At 38.2% G+C, this 18,926-nt stretch overlaps 2 protein-coding genes across 16 annotated transcripts in view; one reads left to right on the forward strand and one right to left on the reverse strand.

The window, feature by feature from the left end:
* Positions 1 to 12,030, forward strand: part of LOC127426935 (calcium/calmodulin-dependent protein kinase type II subunit gamma-like) — a 125,347-nt gene extending 113,317 nt beyond the window's left edge. For 6 of the 15 annotated variants that reach the window (XM_051674124.1, XM_051674125.1, XM_051674121.1 and 3 more), the window contains 6 exons: positions 2,838 to 2,942; positions 4,699 to 4,845; positions 5,431 to 5,506; positions 7,677 to 7,771; positions 7,944 to 8,192; positions 9,116 to 12,030. In XM_051674124.1, coding sequence (XP_051530084.1) covers positions 2,838 to 2,942; positions 4,699 to 4,845; positions 5,431 to 5,506; positions 7,677 to 7,771; positions 7,944 to 8,176 — 656 coding nt within the window. In that variant the 3' untranslated portion in view covers positions 8,177 to 8,192; positions 9,116 to 12,030. The remainder of the gene's footprint in view (positions 1 to 2,837; positions 2,943 to 4,698; positions 4,846 to 5,430; positions 5,507 to 7,676; positions 7,772 to 7,943; positions 8,193 to 9,115) is intronic. The other 9 variants (XM_051674132.1, XM_051674135.1, XM_051674136.1 and 6 more) reach the window with 2 other exon arrangements.
* A 1,324-nt stretch (positions 12,031 to 13,354) lies between these two features.
* Positions 13,355 to 18,926, reverse strand: part of LOC127426931 (bifunctional heparan sulfate N-deacetylase/N-sulfotransferase 2-like) — a 109,911-nt gene continuing 104,339 nt past the window's right edge. The window contains exons 13-14 of the mRNA XM_051674114.1: positions 17,560 to 17,662; positions 13,355 to 15,687 (exon numbers count right to left, since the gene is read on the reverse strand). Coding sequence (XP_051530074.1) covers positions 15,562 to 15,687; positions 17,560 to 17,662 — 229 coding nt within the window. The 3' untranslated portion in view covers positions 13,355 to 15,561. The remainder of the gene's footprint in view (positions 15,688 to 17,559; positions 17,663 to 18,926) is intronic.

An 18,926-nucleotide genomic window follows, 5' to 3' on the forward strand; every position in this document is an offset into this window, starting at 1 on the left:
TGGACAGAATTGGGATCTCTGTACTTTTTACTTAATTGTTATGTCTTATGTGTCTTAGAAGATATCTAAGTTCCTATTCGGACGGGATTAGATATCACGGAGGAAGTTTGTTTTAGCTGAAAATACTTTTTTTATTCTTTTTTTTGGTTTTGTGAGGAAAAACAACTTTTTCGATCTGGACGGGGTTAAAATCACAAAGTACGTCTGTTGACCATGAATTTGACTAACCTCCTAATAGAAAACTAGTCCTGTCTGAATATGGCTCAAGTAATCATTGGAATGTCAGATCACTTGCACAGTTTGTCAATGTCATGCAAATGAGTTTCCAGCTACATTCAAACTACTGTAATTTGTACTTGTTTTTGAGATGTTGTCCTTGTCTGAGTAGGTTTCCTTGTAGATATTGTGCGTGTTTGTGTGTGTCCTGTGTTTTTCACCCCAACTTATTTAATTGTTTGTTGATGTGGCGTGTCTTGTAAATTCATTAGCATGTTGTGAACGGGGCTGTTTTTCCCCAAGGGATTCTCGCTGATACGGTTTTTCTGTCACGAGAAAGGGCCAGGCTCAAATTCATTTCCTCTCCTTATTCACTTCGAGCCTGGATGAACATTAGCAGTGTGAAAAGCTTTATCATTACCTCCGTGTCACATCTGAAGTGAGGTGATGAGGACAGGAAATTGGCGTGCAGCCTGGAGAAACAATTTTGGGCGTACTGTTGTACAAACACAACAAACACGGCCTCAGCTTTACCACACCCATACTGTAGATACAGACTTGCGTCACACTATCACTCATAACCCAAGTGGATCATCACCTGTAGTCTTGTCTTTATAAACACAGTGCTTCTTTTATGGCTATGTTCACACAGTCAGTAGTCACATTTCCATCCAAATTATGAATTTAAGTATGCGCAAAATCGTAATATCCATCTCATGTGTTGAAGAGGAAAAAAAATGGTCACCTCTAGAAAAATTGGCACAAAATAGAAATGAAAATGGAAGTTTTTGAAATATTTCATGTTTGCTAGCATTAAGCGGCTGATGCGTGTTCTGGGACATAATAGTAGCCAATCACTTTCATGACAGGCTTTGTGTCCAGCAGTTCTGAATAACTAGAGCAACATTTCAGATGCAATGCAGTGATATTGATGATATTCTCTGAGCAAATTATGCATTCACATGTCTTGTTGAGGCAAAGTCACATGACTTTTTTGATACTCATCTATATGCCTATTTAAATCATATAGGCATACCTTTGATAAATGTGTTTCCATCATAATTTATGCGTTCGTAGTCTTTTTGGATTAAACAATGTATCCACCTCAAGCGAGCATATTTTTAACGCAGATTTGAAGATTTTTTTTCCCATTTTGGTGTTTTCATCCAGCATTTTTTTATACAATACAGTGGCGGTTCTGGCCTACTTGGTGCCCTAGGTGAGATCCGACGTGGCACCCCCTTAACATCCCCAACCCCATAATTCATAAACATTTTTTAGAAGAATATCTCAGCTTTTTAGGTCCATTCAATGCAAGTGAATGTTGGCCAGAACTTTGAAGCTCGAAAAATCACATAGAAGCAGCATAAAAGTAATCCATAAGGCTCCAGTCGTTAAATCTATGTCTTCAGAAGCTACATGATAGGTGTGGGTGAGAAACAGATCAATATTTAAGTCCTTTTTTTACTCTAAATCTTCACTTTCACAACAGAAAGTCACATGTGATGACTGCTTAGTTTCACTTTCATATCTGAAGATGTAGAGTAAAAAGGGACTTAAATATTGATCTCACCCATGAATGTGAATGTTTCTCACCCACACCTATCATATCACTTCTGAAGACATGGATTTAATCACTGGAGTCTTATGGATTACATTTATGCTCCCTTAATGTGCTTTTTGGAGTTCTTGCCAGCATTCACTTGCATTTTATGGACCTACAGAGCTGAGATATTCTTCTAAAAATCCATGAAAGAAAGAAAGCCATGTCTCTGGAATGGCATGACTTTGAGTAAATGATGAGAGAATTTTCATTTCATGAATTTTCATATATATATATACATAACTTAAATTGCCCAATTAAATTTTAGAGTCAATAAAGAAAGAAAATGGCAGAATACTTACAGATTGCTGCTTGTGCTGTTACACACATTATAATTCCTAATTCAAAATTTAACCCTCCCCTCCTAGTTTTTCATTGATGAAAAATCATCAGTGAAATTGTAATATCTGCCCAGCAATCACATGGTTGATACTTATTTTCTCAAGACCACTGATGATCATGGTTATCTTATGTTTGTTCAGAATGTAAGAATGCATTATGAACATTCATAATCCTAACCATATTGAGCCTTCAAGGCTGATTAGCCTGTCAGGACTCGAGGCACCTTTCGCAATCGCGACCTTACAAGCTTTGTGCAGGGGCGGGGTGGCATGTTTGGGATTAAATTTCCTTTAAATTTAATGTAGGTTTTCACCAAAACTCATAGTATGGCTTCAGAAGACTTGGAATATAATGCAAGTTCTGACTCCCTCCGATTGGCCAACGTTTATGCAAATAAAGTTTAGGCTACAAATCAATAAAAATATCAGCTATTTTGATGCCTGCCTAAGTGAACTTTGCTGCTGTGTGATCATGGTCTGTTTATCTTGAGGGTGTAATGACATCCAAACACATCTCATCTAGCGTCTTTGTTACCGTATAGCAGTTTAGTAATGATGAAATGCTGCCAGCGTTGGTGTGTGGTGTCTGTGTTAGTGTGTTTCGGCTGGTAAAGGACATGAGAGATGTGTGTGTTTTTCTCCTGGCGGTGTGTCGTTTGGTTTTGGGGCTGTGCCAGCCGAGAGCACGCAGGGAGCGAGCAGTGACAGTGCCGTGATGAGTCAGTGCAGTGCCGGGGACGAGCCGCCCGCTCTGGTGGCTTCACCGCAGGGTTCTCCAGCCAGTAAGTCCAGATCTTCTCGTACCCCCTGGGCACCTTGAATTCCCCTCAAACCACGAGACCTTTTTGACCCCTCCCATCTCCAGCCTTTCTGCCCTTTAGTGTACTGTTGCTTGGATGCTATTTGGGTCACTCCATGTAGAAAGTATGTCACAGTTGTTGAACTGTTCACAAAAGGATTCACTCCCTGATATTCCTCCTATTTACTCTTATTTATTTTTTTGCATGTAACTCAGCTTTATTTGTTGCAGAAGCTATTGCATTTTTAAAAAGGTTATACCCTTTAGTAGCTGCCCTGACCTTTAGATCTTTTACTCATGATTTTCCCCACTTCGTTCTCTATTAAAATGTGACTGAAAGTCCCAAAACCTTACCTCTTTCCCCTTTGAGGTTTCAGACGTTCTTTTTGCACATACACACTTGTACACTTTTCAATGGTTCCACATCACTAGGCTACATATTTGTCTAGATTTGTATGGTTGATGTAACAATAGTGTTTGTAGTCATTGATATGTACCTGGCCTTGAGAAAAACCAGAAATAAGCCTTCTGAGTATCCAGTAAAATGTTTTTTAATTCTTTTTATTTATTTTTTTATTATCATCAATACTCATTGTAGTTTTGTTTTAGTTTTTTTAATCAATCTTAATTTTTATTAATTTTGTATCTTTAAAGTAGCTGCTTTTAGTGGTCCAGCGGTTAAAAAAAAATGTAATTGATTGATAACGATTTCTAAAAATCAGGGTGGGCATTAGCCAATATAATGGCGATATATACAATGCAAATTAATAACAGCCAATGAGATGCAAACAATTGCTGAAATGCATGTGTATTTTACAAAAGTTGTACTGAAAATTCATTTTTTTTAAATGGGAAAACTGAGCTTTTGTTTATGATCCATTCACAAAGCTGTTAATAGATTTTGGAACTGACAGTGAAGTGTACACGATTATAGGCCAATGCAAATCATTTAACAATCACTAAAAATTGGCTGGTTAATTGGCCTGGCTGATTTATTGGTCACTACCTTATTTTCATTTTAAACCTGGTATATATTAGAGATGACACTCATTTCAGAATTTTTGATAAAGCCATACTGTGATTTAAGATAAAGCTGGGATAGAAGCAACAGTGCAAGAAACAAAAATAACTTGATTCTGTATCCAGGCCAAAAACGCTGCAACTGCAACATGCCATCCATACTATATATAGGACCTCATCCTTAACTGCTCTCTTCATTCAACATACGTAAACATCTGCCTTCAGCACAGTTTCCTCCATCCCACCTTCCCATGTTCCCTTTGTCCTTTCGGATAAAGTCTCAGTGTTTTCTCTGCGTTGAATCTAAGATCATCTTTGTCTTTTCCATTTTTTAACTCATCTCTTCTTGTTCATGATAACACAGTTTATGAAGTACAACAAAAATTGTCTGTTTTTTAAAGTATACTATTGATGCTGTTAAAGGGATTGTTCACCCAAAAATGTATTTGCCCTCAAGAGTTCCAAACATGAATTATTTCTTTCGTGGAATAGTGCTGATTTTCCATTGCACAGAAGCAGGCAGTGACTATGGACTGTCAAACTCTAAAGGGCAATAAAGGTCCTGGAGATGAGATTTGAGAGCTACAGTCAAGTGGAAAAGCATTATGACTCAGGAGATCGAAGATCTTTGATGTTGTACTTCATACTCCATGTGTTCATGGCTGCTCTCTCTCTGCATGTATCATCACCACTGTTGCTTGTGCTGCGTTGTGTTGCAGCTGTCCCCATGCATGACGTTAAGCGCTTGGCATGGAACAGTTCAGGACATGCGTCAGGTCCGGAGTTAGAGCACACTCAGTCGGGCCCCTGTGCTGGAGCCCATGGGGCCGGTGGTATCCCTACAGCGAGTGGGGCCGCAGCTCAGTGTAAGTGTGTGGGGTGAACCAGGACACACACAAGATCTATATCAAACTCTTCATGCTAATAGAAATAGGTTGCAGTGCAGAGGTGTTTTGTGTTAGTCTAGGTTGTGACTTGTCGGGTTGAATTTTAGTAGGTTTGTATTGGAGGGAAAATGTCAATCTAAATGTGTATTCATACACCGAAAGCCTATTCACATCAAGCATGAGTTTTCGCAGGACATTTTTGCCACGGCGAGAATTTAAATGGCAACAACGCATTATTTTTGACCAAATATAAAAAATTCAGTGAATGGAAAAACGGATATTTTTGTAACTTATTGTGAATATTTTGGTGCAAATTTTTGCTTTGCTACGTCATGTTGCTCTTGGTGTCAATAAGCCTTAATATCTTTATATAAGTTATCTGTTATAGTTGTTGAAATAAAGGTGTGAATGTACTGCATTCTGTTAGATCACTTTTGATTGTAATTATATATAAGCTGTACAGGTTGTACTCATTATTCACTTTTGTTCATCACTTCATTCCCTCCCCACCTCTGCATCATCTCAACATCTCCCATCCCTCTGTTCTTTCCTGTTTTTGAGCAGCTCGTAAGCAGGAGATCATAAAGATCACAGAGCAGTTGATCGAGGCTGTCAACAATGGAGACTTTGAAGCATACACGTATGTATAGTCCAAATACACAACACACTAGGTGATCTAATTACACTACAAGTAGTGCTTAACTATTTGGACAAAAAATGTAATTGAAATTATTTAGAAAATACAGCAATTTGAGCTGCGATATGATTATTAAAATTCAATTAAAATTAAAACTAGTAAGTGTTTCCATAGGCAAAAATGCTCTACTGCCATTAGAAACACTGTTCAACAAAGGATGTTCACACTTGAGTCGTCTTAAAAAGAGCCAAACTAAATAGATTAAAAATACAGTGAAACCTGGGGAAACTCTGTGAAATTCCATATGTCCGATTCACTCGAAATTAAGCATGTAACATCTAGAGACACATGAAAAAAAGTTAAGAGATTTATTATGATAGACCTAACTGTTCTCATGTAACGCCTCAACGAATTAATTTGCGAACACGCCAAAATGGACGTGAGGCTGTATGTTCGCAACGCTTAAGCGTATTGACACAGAACTTGGTATATGCCATCATAAACATGACCTGAGGTTTCCTGCAGCGTTTCGGCGCAGTGCCACCTAGTGGTCTGGAGATATGAAAAATGTATATTGTTGCTTATAACTTCTGAAACCTTTGGCCTAAAATGATGAGGCTGATCTCGTTAGATTCCTTGGATCATGTCGAGTACAGTGATATCCAATTTGCCATGGTCTGCCATACTTCCTGTCCACCATTTTGAATTTTAAAAAAGCTTTTTGATAGACCACATCGTTCATGAATAACGGCTCAATGAATTTGACTGTGAGCACACCAAAATGGACGTGAGGCTATAACTATGCAATACTTTAGCATATTGACACGAAACTAACTATATGTCATCACAAACATGACCTGAGTGGCCTCGCAGCGTTTCGGGACAGTGCTACCTAGTGGTCAGGAGATAAGAAAAATAGATATTTTTGCTTTTAACTTCTGAACCGTTTGACCTAAAATCATGAGACAGATCTCTTTAGATTTCTTAGGGCATACCGAGTCGAATGTTAACTAATTTTCATATTTTGGACATATTTGGCGACGGCCATTTTGAATTTTGTCTTAAATTGCTGCATATTTCAAACACATTGGCGTATTATTCCAAAATTTGTTATGTGTCTTTGGGGCCATGTCCTGAAGGTACTCAAAAAGTTTGGGGACAGCACCAAATAGTGGTCAAAAGATACAAAGACATGCTTATAACTTTTGATTCATTTGGCCTATTGTCATGAGACTTGTGTCGTTAGCTTCCTTGGGACATGCTGAGTATGTTGATACAAAATTTGCCATCAACGGATAGACTTCCCGTCCATAATTTAATTTAATTGAAAACCTACTTTTTCGAACTCCGCCAAGAACGTAAGCACGATTCTCACGAAATTTTTCATGTATCACCTAGATGACAAAAAGTTCTGAAAATCTTTTTGATTGATCAAAGCGTTCTTGTTTAACACATAAACAAATTTAATGGCAAGATGCCAATAAGGATCTGAGGCTGTATCACTTAAACGCTTGTGGTTTTGACATGAAACTTCACATATGGCATTGTGACCAAGCCCTTACAATACCATATAAATTTGGTGACAGCGCCACTTATAGGTCAAAAGTTATAAGCATTTGTTTAACGCTATAAGTAATAAAACAAATGTCTTCTTTCACCACTCTGCTTAAAATCATCACTAGAATTCTATATTCAGTCTAAATGTTTGCAAATGGCGTGCTTGGCCCCATAATCGCTGCTTGCAGCTATATTTATCATAATTTTTTGGAACCCAATTATACAACTGTTATTATTATTATTATTATTATTATTATTATTATTATAAAACAGTACCATATGTATGTAATATTTTCTTAAGCTGCATGCGGCATACATGCCTGAAAGAGGCTTTTATTTTGGCGGTATATTGAAGGAAGACATTTCTGTTTGTAGTAGGGTTGACAATGGCCTATTATGCAGAGAAATGCTCTCATCCACTCTTCTGTCCACAAAAACCTGGTGTTATGAGATTACTTTAGATTTACTTTATGCTGAAAATCTTGCCTGTAGCTCTCAAATCTCCATGTTTGTATACTCAAAAATGGCGCTATCAAGAAAAACATTTAGAATGATTTAGAATGACATAAGTGTTAGTAAATGATGACAGACTTTTATTCTTGTGTTTCACTTATAGAAGAATCTGTGACCCTGGTCTGACCTCTTTTGAGCCTGAAGCTCTGGGGAACTTGGTGGAGGGGATGGACTTCCACAAGTTCTACTTTGAGCATTGTGAGTCTTCCACCATGTCCCACTGTTCCACATCTTTTGGAGTAGACTTATTTAGAAACATTTCCTTAAATAAACCTTAAATATGTATCACTGAGACCTCTAAAATTAAAATCATAAAATTTCAGGTTTTTTTTTTGTTTTTGAATATGATATATGCGTTTGATGTTTACAGTGTTAAGTAAGAACAACAAGCCTGTGCACACCACTATCCTGAACCCTCACGTTCACCTCATTGGAGAGGACGCTGCCTGCATCGCATATATCCGGCTGACGCAGTACATCGACAGCCAAGGCCGCCCACGCAGCTGCCAATCAGAGGAGACCCGCGTGTGGCACCGCCGCGATGGCAAATGGCTTAACGTCCACTTCCACTGTTCAGGGGCACCAGCCGCCCCGTTGCAGTGAAACACACAAGACAAAGGTACACTTCTCGCATTCATAAACATACACACATTGCTCAACATCACCCTGTGTTGTGATGTAGTTTTGAAAATAACTATATTGTTTTTTCAATTTCAGCTTGTAATTTTTCTCTTTTTTTTTACATCTTTGTAAGATTACATGTTTTAGTTTCGTTATTCTTTTGTTTCAGAATTAGATTTAGTTTTCTGTCATTTTAAAAAGATATTATCCGTTCTTTTATTTTGTTTTAATCGGTTACCATTCGGAATGAAAAAATACTGTTTCTGCTCAGAGGGAACTGGGAATTTTTCTGTAAAAGCTGTGGACAGACATTCAACATTTATTAAAATACCAAAACTAAAGTCGTGTTCTGTTATTTTATTTAGAGTTCATACTTTTTTTTTTTTTTTTTTTGCAAACTCACCTTTACTTTAGTAAACAAAAATATTTTTTCACTGCTAGTTTTGGTCTTCATAATAGTATGTACTTTCTATTTGCAAAATTTTTTTAAAATAATGATGGGTTTCCCAAACACTCCCCTTTCTGCCATAGGACAAACAGATCAAACGTCTCGCCCCAAACTCTCGCCATTGGTTGAGTTAGTATTACTGTGTCAGGCTGGTTGGGATGCTCAAGTAGCAATATTTTGATAGCACAACAGAGCTAGAGTGTTCACACATTCCTGGGAAACCAGCCATCAAATGGCATACTTCTAGTTTTCTTTGCATATTAAACTGGGATAGAAGGAAGTATTTTAACACCTCACCTTTAACGATAATAACCTAGCCCAGCGTCAACCACAAAGTTATTATCACAACTTGCTTTTAGAGAAAGAATGTAGCTACAAATAAAACCTGCACCCATAGAATAAATCAAGGTTTAGCACAATGTTTGTACAGCTTAAAGACTTCAAAGGCTGATGATGCACATTTCCATACACAGCTTGCCTGGATTCTCCAGATGATGGGAATGTTTCTTCTATGTGGCCGGACGGGCACATGGAGGCCAGCTGGATGGCAGCTCTTAAAGTTACAGACACACCAGTGAGGAACTCTTGACAACATCCAGTTCAACTGTCAACACCACCTATCCTGTCCAATCTTTGTCCAAACAGGAGCTGGCCGCGGCTGTGGCCCCGCCCAAGGGACGGTGCATGTATCTGACACCCACATGGGGGTGCTGTTTTGTCCTTCTCCCATGGAACCATCTTTTTTTTTTTGCCCGTTAAAGATGTTCAGAAGGTGTTGTGAGTACTGATCTATGAATTCATAAATATACTGTATATTGTAAAAAAAAAAAAAAAATCACTAGCTGAACCAGAAGCTACAATCAAGTTCGAAAAGCATTTATGTAAGTAAAACAGGATGGGGAGGGTTTTGGGGTGGGTCAACTTATAAAGTGTCACAAAATGGACTAGCGTCCAAAAACTGCTAAAGTTTACAGGGTCGTTATTTGAATCTTCCATCTTGTACACTTTGCAGATTTTGGGGAATTAAGGGAACGGGTCGTCTCAAAGTTCAGAAGTTCTTCATATCAAAAGGACAAGAACCAAAGTGTAGTTTTAGTCTTTTTAAAGGAATGTTTCTTTTTTTGGTGTTGTTTTTTTTTTTTTTTATGTAACCCGTGTCTAAGAGAAGGTTTTAGTATTCTCTTGTGTTAATGTGGAACTCTTCCTTTTTTTTTTGTCTTGACTGACACCTTAACTGAAAGTATTTTACGTTCAATTTCAGTTTCTAAGACTATTTTATTTTTTAAGTTAATCTAAATAACCGTGTAAAGATATACGTAGATAATTAAATGAGATACAATAAAATAACATTCGCCATCCAGGTTAAGGCAAAAGATGCTCAGTAAAGTGTCTGTGTGGGTGTGTGTCGGATTAGAACCAATATAAATGTAACCCCCATGACCTCTCATACAAATTGAATTGAAGACTTTTCACCTGTTACAACTGAAAATATAAAAGCCATTGTAAACAGACCAACCAAATACCTACCAGTTGATTCGCCCAACAATTCCTATTTTGACACTTTTAAGTCACAGGAAAGAGTTGCGTACATGCATACATGCACACCACAGACTCTAAAAACAGATTGTGGTAGATGTAAACTCCATTCCCAGTTTTCTAAGCGAACATGTTTCTTGTATTGACACAATGAGTTGTTAGGCTGTATCTTCACTGCCCATAACAGATCTAAGCAAAAAGAAAGTCTAGTCATTCTAACGACATCATGACAAATTTAAGTGACGTTAGTTGTCGAAGATGGAGATTTGGCCAAGGTTGTGAATCAGCCTCTTTAAAGTACACTTTAAATGATCCCTTCTTACACACACAGAGACAGTTGCACTGTAAAAGTATGCAGTTATATTAGTAATGTTTGATTTGTCTAAATCACCCTGTCCTAAGTGTCGTTGGTGTTGGTGACGGGGGTGTAAATGCCATGCACGCTCTGTAAATACACGTCGTTCGGTTCGTCCAATCACAAGGAGCAGGTGGGGAAATCGGCAAACACTTTACGTCCAGTTGCCATAGTTGCGTTGATTAAAATCAGCATTTCAATGTTTGTATGATTAAAAGTCGCAGAGGTATGTCTGTCAGTTTTCACCACAAACTATACACATAGGTTTTATGGCACTATTTAAACGCGGTTTTAATGTTACTGTTACTTTATTGTTAGAAGTGAGGGTTTGGTTTTGACGAGTTCTGTCTGTATTCGCAGGAATGCTTTTCATAACTGCTGCGGTTTTGTCTTTAGATTTTAGTGGTTTAGTTCCAGAGGCAATATATCGTAAAGTGTGTGGAAAACAAAACAAAAGGCAACCTTATCCCCTCTCCCTGGAACACATCAGTCTTTTGTATGTATCTCGATCTGTAAATACATGTAGTGTTCACGCTTCGTGACATATCAGAACTGTACCTCCGCACATGTGTAAGTGTGCGCGCGTTTATCACATTAACGACAACATCCTTTAAGTAGTGATGCCGTCAGATTATGTGATGCCGTTTTCACATCCATTTTGTGTCTCGCGCTCTCTTTTCTTACGTTTTATTATTTTATTTTATTTTTTTATTGTTTTTTTTTCCTTAGTTTGTTTGTGCTATGGGGAACTGCTGCCTTGCCTGGCCAAACTTAGAACTGCAGCGACTTTTTATTATATTTATTTTTTCCACAATCCATCCGAGAGTTCCTTTTTCTGTACATGGTTGACATTTTCAGCTCCATGAAAATGAAAAGGAATGAGATGGCTACGAGGGCACACTGGCTAGTAGATTTAGAGAAATAAATAAATATCCACCCCATGAATGCTTGGTTTGATTCCCGGGCCAGAACGGGCAAATTAGTCTTCTGGTCCACCCATCCAATGACAGAGAAGTCAAAATCAATAAACTGGCAAATATGCATGTCTACTTTTCTTGGTAAAAGTTTTTTCCACTGTCTGTGTTAACTTAATCATAAAAAAAAAAAAAAAAAAAAAAAAAAGGAAAGAAAAGAAAATCTCATAGTATTTGCATCTCAACATGAAAACCACTCCACTGGAAATTATAAGTGACATACCATATTTAAAATAAAATAAAAAAAGTAGAAAATAGTGAAAAGATATAGAAAACAAAAGCCTCTGCTTGGTATGCTCCCCTCATTCTAAGTAAATATATTGCATTGTAATGGTATACTCTTGGGCTTCGTATGTACTCTGAGTTTAAACATGGATGCTGGATTTTGCATGATCATGCATTTAATAAAACCATGAAATGGCAACTATCAAGTGTTTGTCTGAATGTTAGTAGGTATTCATCATAGCTTTGTTATTATTGAAACTTTATCTGGAAAGTATTTAATAAAAAGAGCATTTCTGCAGCCGGTTCTGTGGTTTTCTTTGGGCAGTGTTTAAGTCTACATTGATCCTATTTACTTGTTACACATTCCTGGTCTTAAAGTGCACAATTCATCAGTAATACAGCCTTTCATAAATCTTGCCAACAGCAGTAATTGAATGCTGCTTAACTTTAAAGGAATCTTCAGGGTTCAATACAAGTTAAGCTCAATCGACAGCATTTGTGGCATAATATTGATTACCACAAAAATTATTTTTGGCTCGTTCCGCCTTCTCGTAAAAAAAAATAAAAAATAAAAGTTACAGTGAGGCACTTATAATGGAAGTGAATGGGGGCCAATTTTTGAGCATTAAAATACTCACTGTTTCAAGAGTATAGTCACAAAACATAAAGGATATGCGTGTAAACATGATTTTAGTGTGATAAAAATCACTTACAAACCTTTTCTGTGTAAAGTTATAGCCAACTTTACAACTTCGTTACCATGATGTAATGTCAGCAAACCATAAAATCCTAAAAGGACTGTTCAAATAATACATGAGTTTTAACAGAAGAATGAATGCAAGTGCTTTTATAAAATTATAAGCATCATATTTCTGTCTTTAAACCCCCCAAAAATCGGTCACACTCACTTTCATTGTTCCCATTCACTTCCATTGTAAGTGCCTCACTGTAACCTTGATTTTTTTTTTTTTTTTTTTTTTTTTTTAAGAAAATTAGGAATTGGGGGGGCTGGGTAGCTCAGTGGTAAAAGACGCTGGCTACCACCCCTGGAGGTTGCTAGCTCACTAGTTCGAATCCCAGGGCGTGCTGAGTGACTCCAGCCAGGTCTCCTAAGCAACCACATTGGCCCGGTTGCTAGGGAGGGTAGATTCACATGGGGTAAACTCCTCGTGGTCGCAATAATGTGGTTCGTTCTCGGTGAGGCGCGTGGTGAGTTGAGCGTGGTTGCCGCGGTGGATGGCGTGAAGCCTCCGTGGCAACGCGCTCAACAAGCCACGTGATAAGATGCGCGGGTTGATGGTCTCAGACGCGGAGGCAGCTGGGATTTGTCCTCTGCCACCCGGACTGAGGCGAATCACTACGTGACCACGAGGACTTAAAAGCACATTGGGAATTGGGCATTCCAAATTGGGAAAAATCCAAAAAAAAGAAAATGAGGAATGAGATGAAATTAATTTTTGTGGTAATCAACATTACGCCACAATGCTGTCGATTGAGCTTAACTTGTATTGAACCCAGAACATTCCTTTAAAAGTGCACTCAGTAATTTTGTCTCCGTTAAATAAGTTTTACTCTTAAAGAAATGATTTGTAAACATATGTGTAAAATCATGACCACTGACTTGAAATGAGGACTCGAGTCATATCAGTAACCTTATAAAAGCTGTTTTATTATACATGGGGAGGGGCACCCTAATGGGGGCTGCCATTTTAGAATCACATGACCAGCCTAATACTACTCACTTAATCTCAGTAACCGTCTTATTGAACACTTTCACTCTTGGATTAAATTAATCATGGCTGACTGTGAATAGTGACTTTCTACAATGGCATCTGTAACTGAAAACTGTTGATTTTGAATGATGCTGCATCCACACTACTTGGTGTTGCTGTAAATCCACGATGACATGAGCAAAAAGTTACTGAGTGCACCTTTAAAGTACTGTAATAAAGGTTACAACAATAATAGCAAATAACAATAGATTTTAGAAGTGTTACCACTGGGTTGCGTGGAGATGCACTTGAGGGTGAACATGACTTTCAGCCTTCAGATTCAGGTCAAAAAGCCTCACACACAATCAAAACTTTAAAGCAGTTTTCTGTTTCAGTGTTGTTGTTACTACATCTTGCCTTTGTAGGGCAGTCTGCAATCGGATGCAGATTGGAGTTCACACAATTTATTTCCCTGTACCCTCCAGCACACTGTGTACTGTCTGTGGTGTCTCCCAGAGGATCCAAGCAAGTCTTATTTAAGGGCTTTGTTTCCTGCAGTTGACCGGCTGAGACCCAGAGCTCTGAAATGGAGGGCGAGTCTCTTGTTTTTGTGTCGTGATTAATCAAACTCTCTCTCCAACTCGAACTCTTCCTTCCATCTGATAAATTAGAGATAAGATACTCTGTCCCCTGGTTCACCTTACTTAAAACCGAGATGAATAAAAAGAGGGACATGAGGTGCCGCATCGTCAGATCTGTGCCTTTATTTGTCGAGGTGTGTGTTTACTTAAAAGACCAGACATGACGTCAGATCACATTACTGTGAATTCATAGACTTTTTACCCAGCTGCTACACATACACACAATGCACATTCACTCATTAGCAATAGAAGTCTGCAGCATACAGAATTTTTCATATTGGCAAAACTGGTTTCTGTAGAGGTACAGTTTGGTTTGGCACGTATATAAATTATTCTCCGGGACTCAACAGATATTATCTCTGTTCCAGAATGTAGTGAGCTGCCTTGCTGTCTGATGCCTACATAGGCAGCTACCTTCCGAGGCACTTTCTTAACTGAAATGGAACCTCACAAGTGACCGATTTGCACCTCTCTGAAGTATATAGGCTGCAACTCCATAGCATGTTGCTAAGCTAACAGGTGAAAAGTCCATTTTTTAATTATTTTTATTGATACTTTTAGATATTGACAGGAATAAATGTATAAAAATGAACATTTCTCTTGATTAGTCAACCATCTTGGATGAACATTTTCAGTCGCCATGCATTTTGAGGTTGCCTTCTCTACAAAGGTATCTTAAAAGGCAGCATAATTGTGCTTCTTTTGGTACAGCCTTCACATTGGGACTCAGGATCATACCTATGATGCCTTAAAGTGCTATCTGTGTAGGCAGCTCACTAGCTTTTGGAACAGAGCCATTACAGTACATGTGAATCACATAGCTATTCAGAAATGAAATTTTTTGAAAAACAAATCCTGCCTAATTCATGCATTTTAAAAGAAAATCTTCCTCATGGATGATTCTTCATGAATTCTTCTCTATAGCTTGTTTGGCTGTAAACTCTAACAGAAATCACATAAATAGAGCTGTTTGTATGATGAAAAGCAGCAAGAAGACTGACATTTATGAGACACATTTAAATACATCTCTGCTTGGCAGAATTAAAACAAAATTTAAATAATCCTTGCACAGTCCCTCCTTTTCATAAGCATTTCAAGAATGTTCCTCTCCTGGAGGTTCTGTGCAATTCCCCCTTTTCCAAGAGATTACATTTGCATTTCAAAAAGGGCATTTCACGGCCAATTTCAAACCACTTTGGAAGTCTTTTTGGGCTCTGTGTATCAGGGTGTTCCCATTTCCATGTATCCATGATTCCATTAATGTCCACTACAAGTTCATGTAACGTGGTTGACTTGGACAACCTAATTTTGTGTGGACTGACAGCATGATCAGGCCATCTGTTCTGTCACAGCCCGTGTGGATAATGGAGGGCGAGAGGGTCAGATGCCATCTTACTGCGCCTGACGCATATGGGCCTCCTGAGTTCTCCTGTGTGGAGCAGGGTTCTAGCATGGATCTCCTTGTGTAAGTTCTCATCAGCTCCAGCTAGCATTGTGCAGTTCGTCTCTGAGCCAGATGGACAGAGGCTGCCCCAGACGTTTATACAGCCTGAGCAACTCCACGTTCTGCTCGCGGTAATACTCTGAGAGAAACGCCCTCGACTGTATATATATATAAAAAAAAAAATGGGCACACAAGGTAAGTTACACGCAAAGAAAAATGTGTGGACCGATAAACACATTCAAACAAAACACACACACAAAAACACTGATTAGACAGGAATAGAGTTGGGAACCATGAACCAGTTCCATTTTTTTTGTTTTTTTAATACAAGAACCATATAATTTTCATGACTTTCCGTTCCATTAATGCCTCTTAAATATACATTTTTCCTTTGTCGCGGATGGAGCAATGTACTATAACACCCTGACAGTGTTTCCTGTTGCACTATTCAGCAGCAGACCTATATCTACAGCACGAAACACATCGTGCGACCAGTTTAAAATGGTTCAAGAGTAAATTACTCTGTTCTTTTGATTCTACAGCGTGATTAGTGTTATCCGGTTCCCAAGCAAATGATTCTTGAGGCGGTTCTTTTTAGTGCATCAAAAGCACATCAGAAGGAGCAGTTACTGAATTAATCTCACTGACGTGGAAGTTATGACTTTTGTCCAGTTCAAAATGAACCATGAACTGTTAATGTGTCATGTAATGTACTTAAGGCTACTGAGACTTAAGTACGGCAGTGCAGTTACTGACTGGTAGTTCATGACAATGGCACAATGAGTAGTTAAAGATAGGCCAACACATTATGAGTTTTGTTGTAATCAGCAGAATTTTATTTAAAAAATAAATAATAATTATGAAAATGTTAGCACACTTGTTTTAGAATTTGTATTTAATATATAGTTACAGTAGGACTGATTATTAGATTGCATTTTCGCTTCTAAAAAATCCTTGAGAAGTCATTAAAAGGTCTTATCATTTGGCAACAGACTGCCGAGGGCAGTAAATGTAGCTAGATAGGTAAAGTTTGTCAAGACAAACATTGATGTTTGCTTGACAAAGCCTTCGTCTGAAAGTTTTATAAAGATAGATTTATAGTCAAGTAGACCTTCAGATAAAACCTTCAGAAAGATAAATGGATAGATTTTGTATTGTAACATGAAGCCATGATATGGCAGCCCTTTTGTGGGTTAATTTACATTACACCCTGTCTACAACGGGTGCGAGCGTCGCGGTGCGTCACGTCGAGCCAAAAGCAATACAGTAAACAATGTGTCTTGTTCCAATTTGCCCTGCACGCGCTCACACAACTACTACCAACGACACAAATAAACGGTTCAGAACATTAGTACCAACGCGTTCAGTGTAGACAGCCTCAAGCCGTTGCGTTGAGTCAACGGATGCGCCCTGTGTGGACAGGTTATTAGAATTTTTTGACAAAGTTTGAATTAACAAGCATTCCGTTGGCCTGTTTGAACATTCTGTCAATGTAAGTCTACAGGATTTTTCAGGTTATTTAATCCTCCACTGTGCCAAAACCATTATTCTAATCAGTTAGAAAAGATATAGCAAAGATACTGGGCTGCACGCGGACAGTCCACAAGGACTGTGCGAATGACGAAATTTATGTCACAATCGGACAACTGAAGTATACTTTGACCTTTAGGGCACTTACACACAAGAGTTTACATTGTGTCAGAGAATGGTGTTAAACCATTGCTTTCAAATGCAAGGGTTTCCGAAAGTGAGACCTAGTCGTGACCAAAAGTTGAGAAAATTGTAACTTTTTACTGCAGCTTGTTTAGACAAACATTCATAGACTGATGAGCATTTCAGACAAGCATCACATGTATTTCTATCGGTCAAAGGCTCCATCAGCTTTCTCTAGTGTGTAAGCACCTTTGGCCAATCAGACTGTGGAAAACAGGATGTAGAGTCACTGACTATTAGCTAGATGTTTATTTTTGTTCAGTTGTGTCGATCTCATCTCTATATCTGGAGCTCTAATGTTGAGAAGTGAGCTTTACCTCAGGGCTTATGTCTGGATATTTCCTTCCTTTGCTCTTTCCCAGACAGCGAGTGCGGCCCGCCTCCAGTTTCTGACACCAGAAACCTTTACTCTCATCAAACCTATAAACACACACACACACACACACACACACACACACACACACAACAGAGCATGTACTGGTTACTTCTCCCCTTATGAGACGCTTAGAAAGAATCATATTATTGTAAAAAATAAATTGTTAGACTTAAGGCCTAAACATACTCTATGCAAGTATGTGAATGTAGAAGCTTCCAGCTACGCAAGCTTGACTTTGTGCATTGTTGCGTTCCAAAATGTCAGACTGCATTTCATAACGCAAGTATGCATTCTCAACGTAGGGGCGCTGTAGTCAATATTTGTGGGAATGGTCCACTGTTACAGTGAGTTTTTTTGACAGTAAGTCAACTACTGTATTGGTGGCGCAACAGTTTGAAGATAATATTTCTGAACAAGTTCAAATGTATTTATAGCAACTTGCCTGAATAATGACATATTTGGCACAAACTTTTGAGGGCAACTCTACTGACCCACTGAGTACTGAGGTTTGTTACTGCCAGAGTAACGTAAGAATGCACATTAAGTAAGTTCAAATGCAAATATTGGCAATGCACTGGCCAAATTCTCGCATCTGTGTTTGTGCGCTGTTTAAAGTATGTTAATACAATATGTTGCAATAAGGTACTAGAGGCTGTGCTTTATAAGGGTTGTTGTTAGTGTTTGAAAGCACTTCAACCATGACTATATTCACAGTATTACCTGACCTTGAATGTCTTATTGCTTTCATAAAAAGGTCACTACATAAAACATTTTTTTAAAGAAGGACAAAAATTTCCATTTCAAATGTCAAGCAAATTCATTAAAGGGATAGTTGACCCAAAAATGCAAATTCTCTTATGATTTACTCACCCTCCTGGCATCCCAGATATGTATGGCTTTCTTTCTTCTGCAGAACACAAATTAAGAATTTTAGAAGAATATCTCAGCTCTGTAGGTCCTCACAATGCAAGTGAATGGGTGCCCAAATTTTGAAGCTCCAAAATCCACATAAAGGGAGCATAAAAGTAATCCATAAGAGTCCAGTGGTTAAATCCATGTGTTCAAGCACAAAATGAAAGGCGTGGGTGAGAAACAGTTCAACATTTAAGTCCGTTTTTACCTTAAATTCTCATCCCTGCCCAGTAGGGGGAGATATGCACAAAGAATGTGAATCACCAAAAACAGAAGGAGGAGAATGAGAAAGTGAAAGTGGAGATTGCCTGAACAGGGAGGGGAATTTATACTAAAAAAGGATTTAAATATTAATGCATTTCTCACCCACACCTATCATATCACTTCAGAAGATAT

Source organism: Myxocyprinus asiaticus, chromosome 36, assembly GCF_019703515.2.
Source record: "Myxocyprinus asiaticus isolate MX2 ecotype Aquarium Trade chromosome 36, UBuf_Myxa_2, whole genome shotgun sequence".
Classification (NCBI taxonomy): domain Eukaryota; kingdom Metazoa; phylum Chordata; class Actinopteri; order Cypriniformes; family Catostomidae; genus Myxocyprinus; species Myxocyprinus asiaticus.